The sequence below is a fragment of the Delphinus delphis genome, chromosome 2 (genome assembly GCF_949987515.2).
Source record: "Delphinus delphis chromosome 2, mDelDel1.2, whole genome shotgun sequence".
Classification (NCBI taxonomy): Eukaryota; Metazoa; Chordata; class Mammalia; order Artiodactyla; family Delphinidae; genus Delphinus; species Delphinus delphis.
The window spans coordinates 25,887,613-25,899,532 of NC_082684.1; the positions used below are offsets into that span (position 1 = coordinate 25,887,613).

General features: G+C 46.3%; 1 protein-coding gene across 1 annotated transcript; it reads right to left on the reverse strand.

Moving 5' to 3' along the window:
* Positions 1–3,694: 3,694 nt before the first annotated feature.
* AHSA1 (activator of HSP90 ATPase activity 1) lies at positions 3,695–11,562 on the reverse strand. The gene is made up of 9 exons (XM_060004129.1): positions 11,340–11,562; positions 9,782–9,972; positions 8,003–8,085; positions 7,484–7,601; positions 6,295–6,383; positions 5,308–5,436; positions 4,746–4,847; positions 4,203–4,254; positions 3,695–4,085 (listed from the first exon to the last, which is right to left on the reverse strand). The coding sequence occupies exons 1-9, from the start codon at positions 11,417–11,419 to the stop codon at positions 3,913–3,915; spliced, it is 1,017 nt and encodes a 338-aa protein (XP_059860112.1). The 5' UTR covers positions 11,420–11,562; the 3' UTR covers positions 3,695–3,912.
* Positions 11,563–11,920: the final 358 nt, after the last annotated feature.

Genomic DNA, 11,920 nt, shown 5'->3' on the forward strand with positions numbered 1-11,920 from the left:
TGCTGCAAGGGGATCCAATGCAGAGTTGTCCCAAGAATTACACCTATGAGAGACCCCTACCTTAGTTGGTACCCTTACCACACACTCCACTGTCACTTCTGGCATTTGGGGAAGTCACATCAGGAAGCAGAATGAGACAAGGTGTGTTCAGAGCCACTACCTGGAGAAACTCAGAAAGCCAGATATTTCCAATTACATCACACCTAGAGGGAGGTTTATTAGTTTGGTCCGGGATCACCGTCTAACAGCACTCTGGTGCAACTAGAATATCACAGGGTCAGAGAGGCCAGGATCTCGGGTCACTAGGTGGGAGCCAAGTTCCCTTCCCTGTCTCTTGTCTGGGGAGTTCAATACGATTAGCACAGGAATGTTTCAATTATGTTTTAGCTGAAACTTAAAAAAAATAAATAACAAGATAGAGATATCCCAGAGTCTGTTTTCACAGACTAATTCCCCTCCTTCCTAATATAATTTACCTTGACACTTAAACACACTGTCTAAATTTAATCTATACCTAATGCTTTGTCTATTACCCAGACTGAACTTAACCAGCCCCATTTTTAATCCAAGTGACATGCTAAATTGCTACCACGTCAGGCCACAGGTGAGAGAAACTAAAGAAAAGGGGGCTGAAAAGGAGCCTTGAAGGGGCTGGGGCGTTGATCAGCTATAAAATGGTGTTTATTCAAACTGTACAAAGGAGAAAGAGATGCTGTGCAGGTGGCTGCCGGCTTAGGGAACACCTGTGTGTGAGCAGAAAGAATCACAGAGGGGTCACTGACCCTGTTAAAGGGAGGATTTCAGGAGCCGCTGGTGTCAGAGCCAGGAGAGGCCCATGAAATCAGAGAGGACCCTCCCCCGCTCTGGTCCAGTGTAGGCCGTCCTGGCTCACCTGGCTGTTCTTCCCATCCCGGACACCAGGAGCCATCCGTGGCTACGCATCCAGCACGAACACCACAGCTGTTTCTAACTTAGCTGCTCCAGCCACCTGGATGTTTGTTTTTGCCCCATTTTTCCTCCTCTGGGTTACCTCGTAAAAGGTTCTAGGCTAGGCAAGACTAGTCACGTTGAGAGCTTCCCCGGTGCTGCAGTGGTTAAGAATCCGCCTGCCAATGCAGGGGACATGGGTTCAAGCCCTGGTCCGGGAAGATCCCACATGCCATGGAGCAGCTAAGCCCGTGTGCCACAACTACTGAGCCTGCACTCTAGAGCCCACAAGCCACAACTACTGAGCCCGTGTGCCACAACTACTGAAGCCTGTGCACCTGGAGCCTGTGCTCTGCAACAAGGCACCGCAATGAGAAGCCCACACACCGCAACGAAGAGTAGCCCCTACTCGTCGCAACTAGAGAAAGCCGGCACGCAGCAATGAAGACCCAACGCAGCCAAAAATAAATTTAAAAAAAAAAAAAAGACTGGTCACATTGAATTCTTACTAGGGTTTAAAACAACCAACAGTACAAACCTGCCAGATCCTGCTGGCCTCCCTCGTCTCTTGGAAGACAGGATGTTTCAGATCCTTTGTCTCATTCACAAAAGGGACCCAGATGTGCTTCTTTGGCTCCTCTATTACAATTAGATTTTCTTAACCTGTTGAAGTGCTTCTCAAAATCACCCCTGGTATCAATATCACCTGGGATATTAAAATGTAAGCTCACAGGCCACACCTCACACCCACTAAGAGTATCTAGGGGTGGAGCCCACTTTCCTGCATTTAACAGGTTCCCCTCAGGAGGTTCTTAGTTGAGGAGAACCCTTGGCCTAGGATTTGCAATTTGGCCAATTAACCAGATTTTCAGAAGATCAATTCCTGCTCAAGGGAAAATGTGTGGGCTTGGGAGCCCAGAAGTCAGCAGGTAACATGCCACCGGGGGCCAGAGCTCCTACATCCATCTCTAATGCTCTTATAGGTACCTATTATACTACCCATTTTACAGATGAGGAAATTTGCCCAATTTGTTAGGAAGTGACACATTTACAATTCAAACCCAAGTCCAAAGTTCTGTTTTTAGCTCTGTCATTCTGCTTTTTAGGCTCCGATGGCTAACCAAAATGTTATCGGTGAAATGGAAGTGGTGAAAATTGGAACAGCCATCAGTCCTGGGGATATGAATGTTACCGAGCTGTCATATAACAGGAACTTTGCCTGGTGCTTTGGTTATTACTAAGACACTTGTAAACTTCACTTCAGATTTTTCCTAGGTATTCTGGAATTGGTAACTCTCCCGCCAGGTGTGAAAGGGGTCCTTTTTTGTCACTGGTCTCTGTGTTAAGAGGGGTCCTTGATTTGCTGTTTTTGTTGATTTTGGCCACGCCGTGCAGCACGCCGGATCTTAGTTCCCTGACCAGGGATAGAACCCATGTCTCCTGCATTGGGAGCACGGAGTCTTAACCACTGGACTGCCAGGGAAGTCCCAAGGGGTCCTTGATTTGATTCAAGCTAGAGCACAGGTAGTTTATCAAAAAGTATCTGTTCGAAGCCCCAGGAAGCAGATATAATGCTGAACTAGATGCAAATTAGTTCAGCCCAGCACTTGTTGATTAATTCAAGCCGAAGGAGGATATTGGGGGTCTAAATTAGCCGGATCAGTACTGATTTCCTACTTTAATTACATTTTGGCCAAGTCATGTTGGTTGGATTAGCCTGCAGACCTCACTGCCACCTAATAAAACAGGCAAGGACAGATGAAGGAAATAGCTCTAACTGCAGGAGGTAGTGTCTGGATTAGAGGGTGCTGACTCACACTGAGGTCACCAGGGCAGGGCTTGTCGAGGAAAATGACCCTCCCTGTGAAGGTACAGTTTACCTCTTCCTGCAACGTGGCAATCTGGACCCCACTGGAACCCCTTCGTCAGTGCTCAGTAAACTTGCTTAATGGAACCAGGTATTTAAAAATATATTCGTTTCTTCCTCTTTCTGGGAGTAACAACAGGCCTGGAATTTCCTATTCCAGGAAGGATGCCTAACATGCTAGAAATGCAGCTGCTTCTTTTCAGGGATGAACGTGACGAGGCAGTAGACAGTGGTTTGGACTTGAGCACTGGCTCTGCCGTTATGGTCCTTGTTCCAAATTCCAACTCTGCTAAATTATCTGTTGTAGGGTCTGGGATATGCGTTAAGAAATCCAAGGACTAGGTTCTTGTAAAACAGAAATAATGCTAGTATCTGTTTCATAGGGGCTAAATTATGGGGGCTAAATAAGCTACTGTAAGGGAACTGCTTAGTACAGTGTCTGGTACATAGTAACCGCTCAATAAACAGAAGCTCAGTGAGCAGAAACCCAAAGCCCACAGTTCCCCTTGGTCACAGGGTGGGGAATCTCTTTCTACGCCTCAAACCAGCACCTGGTTGATCACCTCTTCTTGGAAGACGATAAGAGGCCATGCAGAGTGGGAAGCCCAGGATGCCACCTGGACCAGCGATAAAGTTTCTTGGTACCGTTCACCCCAGGGAAACTCCACCCCACATTTCCCTCAGTGAGGGGAAGAGACCCGTTTTGCTAGTCTGCAGTATGAAAGGACATGAGCTCAGGAATGCCTGCTGGTGAGAAGTAGGCTCTTTTCAGGCCTCTTAATTACATACACTTATGCAGAACGGAGATAAAACCCCTCCGTTGGTTTTTTTTGTTCAAAACCTTCAAGGGAACTCTTAATACCAGCCACCCCGTCAACACAGGTTCCAGACATGCACGATTTTTAAATTACGTTTATTTAGCGTATGTACACATAAAAGAGAAATCACCCTCTGTTCCCACCCAGCAGAAAACATGCACAAACCCAAGGTATACATGAAGGGAAGGGGCCCCGGCCCCAAGTTAGTGGTTGGGATGGTGCAATCCTGTAAGTCACAAGCCCCAGTCAGGAGAGGGCTGGACTGAAGTGTTCGGCGGGCTGTACCCTCTGCTGCTATTCCTAAAATAAGCGTGCGCCGTAGCCAAAGGTCTGTTTGATGCCCTCAAAGTAGTACCGCTGCCAGCCCTGCCGTGTCCTCTCCTCCTCAGGGGCAGGGATGCCTCGGCCTTCCATACACAGCTCAGTCTCTCCATTCTTGTCAATGAAGGTCAAGGTGATGGTGGCAAAGTGCCCTGGGGAAAGGCAAAGGGGAAGGAGGTTTCAGATCCAGGGTTTCCATGTGGGTCTGAGGCTAAGGGGAAAAGAAAAAGTTCTGGGGGCAATGGCAATAAATACATATGCTTACTTACCTTCTGGCCAAGATTTAAACCTCCACTTCATCACAATATGTTTCTCAGGGATCTAAAATAATCAAAGAGGTCAGCCTATACTATAGACTGCAACGTATCCAATCCTAGCAAGTATCACCCATCTGCCTTTCATACGGAGCCCACCATCTGCAGCTGTACTACTGATGAGGACAAAGTGGACCAGAGTTGGTAGCTCCTGCACTGACATCAGCCACAGCCTCTCCTCTTACTCCTAAGTTGGGTCCAGTCACCTGTGCCCACGTGAAATCTCAGTGCCACAAACGGAAAGCCGTAAGCCACCAATGTATCTAACCTCTCTTCCATGTTTGATTTTTCCAGGAAGAAGCAATTTTACCCCACTAAAGAAAAATTTATATGAAAGCAAGAGAATTCAATTGTAGCATTCTTTTGAAAAACAAAATGAGGTTTTACTAACCAAAGAGATTACAGCCTTAAATTTTATCTACAGAGCTGAAAAAGAAAAGGAGGAAATGTTATTCTTCTGACCAGACAAAAGCTATATCCTGGCAAGCACGTACTCACCAGATCAGTGAATTCTCCAGAGACATTGCCATCTACCAGGTGAAACTTGCCACCTTTGTCTGCTTCTAACATTGCAGGAGCATGGGTAAAGGCCTGAACAAGCTGCAGAGCAAAAGGAGGTAAGAAGATGCATGGCTCTCAGTGGGACCCAGGAGAAATGCCAGCTGACACCTGTATGCCTCAGCTCTCACTTCCAAAGACACTACTCTGCCCAAGAACCAGGTTTAGGCTCTTTTCTGTTCCACTAGAGACCAGGCTTCGACTCAAGTAACTCTTTCTGAACCTAGGATGCCATTATTTCGAATCCATTTACTTTTCTAACAAGAATGATTCCAGTGGTTCCCACTTACATGACCCAAAACTAGCATAAAAGGGAAAAAAGAAGACGAATCCACTTTGATGAGTGGGTTGAACAAAAGAGTTTTCCCTTTGCCTCTGAGTGTACAAGGAAAGCTTCACGGTTCCACTCAGCACTTCCTCCGCACAATGCGGGGATGTGCCCACAACTCCAGTCACTCGGGACAGCAGATGCCAGGAGCTGGAAGGACAAGACTATACTTACCTCCTGAGTGGTAAAAACTCTATAGAGCTCCTCTGGTGATGTCAGGAAGGTTTCTCTAAGGGTGATCTTACAAGTGGGGATTTTGACACCAACAGGTCTTGCCTGGGTTTTTGAAGGAGCAGACTTAGCCTGTGGAAGTGGCAGTGAAATTGTCAGTTTAGAGTAATGGTGAAACCTCAATTAACAGGTCTTCAGGGATAGCCCTGCTATTCATTCTCACAAACTTTTTCACCTCCAAGGCTAATTATTCCAGAGAGTTAGAGGAAATTTATGTGCATGGGCACTTCAGTCAGAAGGAGAACTTTCCCAGAAAATCCTCAATGCCACTCTAGGTGAAAGAAGAGTGACACTCATTTAAAAGCCCATTGCTGAAGGGCACACCAAATCATAAGGTACTTCTGAAGAGCCCCACGTGATTCTCAAGCAGAATTTCTATGCTTAAATAGCTGGAAGCAGCACCCCCAGAATATCCTTCAGTGTGCTGACAAGAGGGCAACAGGGCTGAAAACCAAGTGCTGAACCCAAACCACACAAGTTCCATCTCCAGAAAAAATATTTGCTCACCCTGCAAATGCAGCGAAATCGATCAGTCTCCTGTTAGGTGAAGTTAGTGATCTAAGTAACCCCTGATACCTTGATGACACCTTTAGTATCAAAGTATGAAATGTAGACATAATACTTAAGATGCATATAGGTGAAGACCACCCTGCGTTCATAACCTCCTCACTGGGGTTAAACGCAACAGTCGGACTCTGAAGTCCCTGATGGCTTCCATTTGCTCTAAGGGGTCTGTTATAAATGAATAAACACCAGGTTAAAGATGGGGAGACAGACAACTACACTCTGTGGACTCTCTACAAAGCACCAGCTCTGGGTCAGAGGTTAGGGTGGGAGAGAAAGAGCTGATATAGAGACTTATGAAGGAGGCAGTGCCTTAACTCCCTTTCCAGACAGCCTCCCGCCCCAGCACATGGGGACACCGGTTACCTTGTGCTCCTCAGTTTTCAGTGCTGGCTGCCCGGCTGGGTCTACTGACTCTCCATTCATTGTAGGCAAGATCATACCCTGCGTGAACTCTGAAAAGATAAAATCCCAGCTCTTGGAAGTTATTTCTTAGTAGCTGAGACTCAGGGTTTCATTGTAGTTTGACAAACATGGCCATCTTAACTCAGATGGAGGTCACGACAAGGGAGGGAAGAGTAATCCACTTTAGCGTCTTTAACTTTGATCTATGCCAGACAGGTATCTGAGTGTATGCTACAGAACACAGTATGTTCACTGGGATTATTTTAAACCCGACTCAATTAGAAGCATCACGACTTGTTAAGCATACGTGAGGTCTACTGTGGATGGCAGCCAATGAGCGCAGTGGCACTTCCAAAGACTTCAAGAGTGTGCCAAGATCCCCACAGCTGCAATTTAGTCCCCTTTCTCCACTCTGCCTTGCCTCTGTAGGACAGCCGCAACCAGTTATGGCATCAGAGCACTGGTTCCCACCAAAAAAGGTTTCCACCTCTATACCGGTTCCCTCTGATGATCATCTGTACTCCGACGCCAAGATCAGAACACACTGGCAGAACTAGAATTCTAGGGGACAGCTGAGCTGACTACTATTCACATAACCCTCTGAATGTCCCTGGAGAATGTGCATCAAAAATGGTGCAGGACACTATGCTCACGTGGTGAGTCTGGGGCTGCCAACTCTTTAGATCAGCAAGTCTAACAGAAATACAATCTCAACCTCAAATGTAATATTAAATTTTCTAGTAGCCACACTAAAGCGTTACAACAAACAGGTGAAATTAATTTTAACGATACACTTAACCTAATATATCCTAACTACCATTTCAATATGTTATCAGTATCAAAAAATTATTGAGACATTTTACTTTTCTTTTAAATACTAAGTCTTCAAAATCCATAGCGTTTTTTGTACTCGCAGCACATCTCAATTTGGACTAGCCACCTTTCAAGTGCTCAACAGCCGACACATTAGACAACATATCTCTAGATCTTTCCCTTACTTAAGGTTTATAGACTGATTTTTAGATGAAATAAGCCTCCTCCCCCCAAATTTTTATCCATTTGCCAAAGAAAGACCTGTCAAGCCCCTTAATTAGCATCTGACTGGTGGAAAACTATCTTCTCAAGGCACTCGCAAGTACTCAAGGGATACCTGTTTTGAGGGTGCTGATGTAAATTCCCATTGCTTCTCTTAGAAGTTTCACCCCTTCTTCCTTCATTAAGCCCACGAGATTTGTGTCAGGCTCATCCTTGGCAAGGCTCACACTAATCTGAGTGAAAGACCAGAAGTAGGTGGTAAATAACTTGAGAGGCACCCACATTGTGGAATGTCAGTGCTGAGCAATCAGATAACTGCTAACATTTCCAAAGGAAATGAGGGTTGAGGTTTTTGTACAATCCCCATGAGTGCTGCTTCTCGAGGTCTCTCTGCCAAGACAAAGGTGGCTAATGTTAGAACCCACACTACTCACTAAAGCAAAGTAATTAAATAAGCACAAGCTGCTCTGGGAGCTCCCGATGGCACCAAAGACCCAGAGAATCATCTGCAGACTGGGGTTCTGAATGCTGGGGCCAAGCCTGGCCTGTCATGTTGAATGACAGGTCATTTTTCTCATCTGAGAATAAGAGGATGTGGAAGACTCAGACAGATGAGGAAACAGAAAGCACAAACCTCCACTTCATCCACGCTATTTTCATCAGACAAATTGGGGATCTCCACATGGCCCTTGTACTGCACCCCAGACTTAGAGGTACCTGTCAAAAGTAATGCAATGTTATCAGCCTCCTTCTCTTCTCTCCTCCTCTTCTGCTCTGGAGTGCTAACTACTATTCTGCTTACGCTTCTTTTGGACAACTGAACTGACCTTCTTTATTCTGAGAGAATGCCATGCCGGATGCAGCCACTGCCCCCCACCCTGAAATGTCCTTCCCCATCAGATTTCTTGAGGCTGTGCTATTACAGTGTGGGACCAAGAATCATGTGAATTTGGCACCAGCATGAACTCTGCTAAGGAGGACTTGGTTCATAGTCAATACAGACAGCTCTGCTAGAACGCTTGTCTGGAAAATACAAATTTGTTCCAATACTATTGATATATTAAGGGACGATTTGGTCATAACATGAATTTCATGTTTGCTTATATGTGATTTCATCCTTGAGAAACACTAGGTGAACCCAAAGAAACCCAAACCCAGCTGAATGGAGCTGTATAGGAATACGCGAAATACACATCTCAAACATCTGTCTGCCAGTGACTTCAGTTCACAGTGTGTTAGGAGCCACGCCATCCACCAATGGTGTTATAACGCTCCTTCTCTTTTCAGGTGACTCCCCTTCCACCACCTCACAAAAACCCACATGCCCCAAGGCTTCTGACGCCCACTTTCACAAGCAAACTTCAGGTCTTTGTCAAGGTAAAGCATCATATTTATCATGTTATTTATGTATTTCTTATGATTTAACATGTGTAAACTGTGCCATCAATTTTTACATTCCTAAATTTAAAGAAAATCACTGATAAAACTTTTGAGTATAGTGTCACGTCCCTAACCCCATCTTCCCTACAAGCCCTGTGGTTTTTGTTGAGAGACTCTGCATAGTATGGTGATTTTTAGAAACATATGTGTCACGTTATAGCAGAACTAACTGTATTTCAAAGTTAACTCACACAACACTTATTTATCTTTACTTCTCTAGGCCTCAGTTTCTCAATCTATAAAAAGGAGACTGGGCAAGATGATACCTAAGGTTCCTTCCAGACTGCTGTGCTTTAGTAGTTTAAAAAACAAAAAAAGACGATAAATACATTTCCCCTCTTTATTAGCATTCACTTGAGAAATGTTTATTGAAACAAAAATTTATTTCATGCTTTGCCCCATACATGTACCCTTTTAACTTTACTGTCTTTTAAAATTCAGCCTCCCAACAGTCAGGACCATCTAACCATGGGCCCAATTCTATGTTAATATCTTCACAAAAGGGACATTAAGCTAGAGAATAAAACTGACCCAAGTTATAATCACATGCAAGCTTCATTACCACAGCACTCTGAACTGTTAGGGTCACACTGGAGAGAGTTAAAAAAAATTTTAAAAAAGAAAGAAAACCAAAAAACTCCCCCTCCCCACTTTAAAATCATCCAAGAGGCAGAAATAGCTAGTCTGAGAAATGTCACATTGTATGTCCCAACACAGACCAGGTCCAAAGATTCAGCAGCTCAGCTGCTTCATCACTGGGGACTTGTGAGACTCTGAGAGAGGAAACCCATTAATAGTGTCCCACAGTGGCAGAAGAATTTCAGCATCCAATACTGTTTTCAATAGGACTCCAAAACAGCATTATCTCCCTTGAAAAAAGTTCATAACCTCTCAAAAACTGTTCTCCCCGGCTCCTGAACAGGTCAATCAAAACGCGGTTAACCTCTGTCCTGAAAGCCAAGCATAGACTTACCTGTCCAGTTTAGTTTGATGCTCCACTCATAAAAGAAGATAAGTTTGCCTTTGCGATTGTTAATAGATGCCTCTCCATCAAGCTTATTCACTTCTGTCACCTCGCACTTGCCTTCCTCATTTTGCACACGCACTGCCAGGAACAGTGTTTTCAGCTTATCTGTGGACCAATTCGAAGCATCTCTCTCTGTCCTGCAAAACAGAAACAAAGCTATGGACCAGCAGCCAAATGAAGGATACAACTGCTCGCTTTATGCAAGAGCATCCAAGGCTAAAGGAGGCTGGAAAAGAACACAAAACCCTCAGCCCCACTCCAGCATGTCCACAAACGTGTTACTCCTTATTGACAGTATGGGACTCCTAAAAGGAAGACCAGGAGTCCCATATGTCAATAAGGACAACTGCTGTAATAGAGTGGTTTCAAACTAAATGGAAAATTCTGCTTTCCTTTCTCAGCATGATGGTGCTGGGGTCAGCATTAGACGCTTTAACGTGGCGCCCCCGTCTGACCAAGTGGAAAACTGTGCACATCTTGCTGAAGTCAGGAGCACACAACGGGGCCAACAGAATGCAGTATTGAGCTAAAAGGTCCAGTAACGAATAAACCAATAATCTTGATCTCATTAGCACAGTGTTTTGACCTGTCAAATTCAGGCTATGCTATAAAGGCTCTACACATTCTATGCCCTCTAAATGGCCATGAAAACAATGTAAGTCCAGCACTTCAAAACAAACAAAAATTAAGTCAAACACTGTGTTAAGAGGAAAGGAGGCAGGCTGAGATATAGAGAAGAAAAACTATCTACCTCCCCATTTTCTAACTAGTAGAGAAAACAACAGTAAAAAGAGCTGCAACAAAGTAAAAATACAGTAAAGACAGTATGAACAAAGTTCACTGGACTCAAAAGATAAGACATTACTTGTAGAGGATTTCATGAAGGACAGCAGACTTTTAAGAGTGGTTGGGTTATAAACCATGATTGCCCGGCAACCAGGGGCAGTCCCTGGAGCTACAATACAACTAACTTAATAGTTCCGGGTGACAGGCCACGGCGCCTTCAGGATCACTGGGCTCTGGACACCGGCAGAACACGTTCTAAACCTTAGCCTTCTGGAGTGAGGCAGCAGTCCCCTATGGCTGACTTTTAATTCCACCCGTAAGCCGGAAAATAGGAATTCCAACCCTCCCGAGACTAACACTGCAGTCTCCCAACACAATCCACGGCGGTTTGGGTCTCACTGACTCCTGCGGCCACGAGTGGGAAGCATCTCCCCGCTCAGGCTGAATGCAGCAGCCAAGGGGTTCTGTTCTCATATCTGAAACCCCTCGCCTGGGGCGCAGCCCTCCATGTCGTCCCCCCGCCTCCCCCGCCAATGAAACGGAGGCCGGAGGGTGGAAGGACCTGGGACTACGGACCCCTGTTAACAGGAAGGACCCACACCCATCTCCGGGCAGGAAAGGCTGCCTCGGCCCCAGCTTTGTCCCGGCCGAGGTACCAGGAACCCTGCAACCCTGGCCCGGCCGGAGCGCTCCCGCGGCCTGGCCCGCTGGCCCTCACCAGTGCCAGTTGTTGACGTTGGTGGCGTCCGCCCGCTCCTCCACGATCCAGCGTGGGTCGCCCTCACCCCACTTGGCCATCGGCTCTCCGGTCGCGCCGCCACCAGCTCCCGAGCAGCCACAGCCACAGCCTCAGGACCGCGCGGACCCAGCCGCCCGGCAGCGCCTGGAAACTACTAGAAGCGGCCGCAGAACCTCCTGGCTTGCTTTTCCCTCCACCTCCCCGCCCCCGCCCCCTCCCCGCCTCAACTTCCGGCTCCTCCTCCCTCCCACCAGGTGCTTCCGTTCCGCCTCGCCGGACCTTAACTTCTGTCTGTTCTAGGGATCCTTCAAACTCCTTCGGGTTATCGCCCAAAAGACACGAAATGCTACCGCTCACACGGTCATTCCTCACCCGTGGAGACACAAAGGACACTTCTCATTGTTTCCCTAAACCCTTAATCGGCCATGCTAAGCCTCATGGGAGTTGTAGTCTTGTTGACTGACCCGCAGGATAACCGCGGAAAATGTAGAGGAAAGGACTTAAGCACGGTACGCTGCGGATTCTGGGAGTTGTAGTCAACAGGCCCCTGTGGCCCGTCA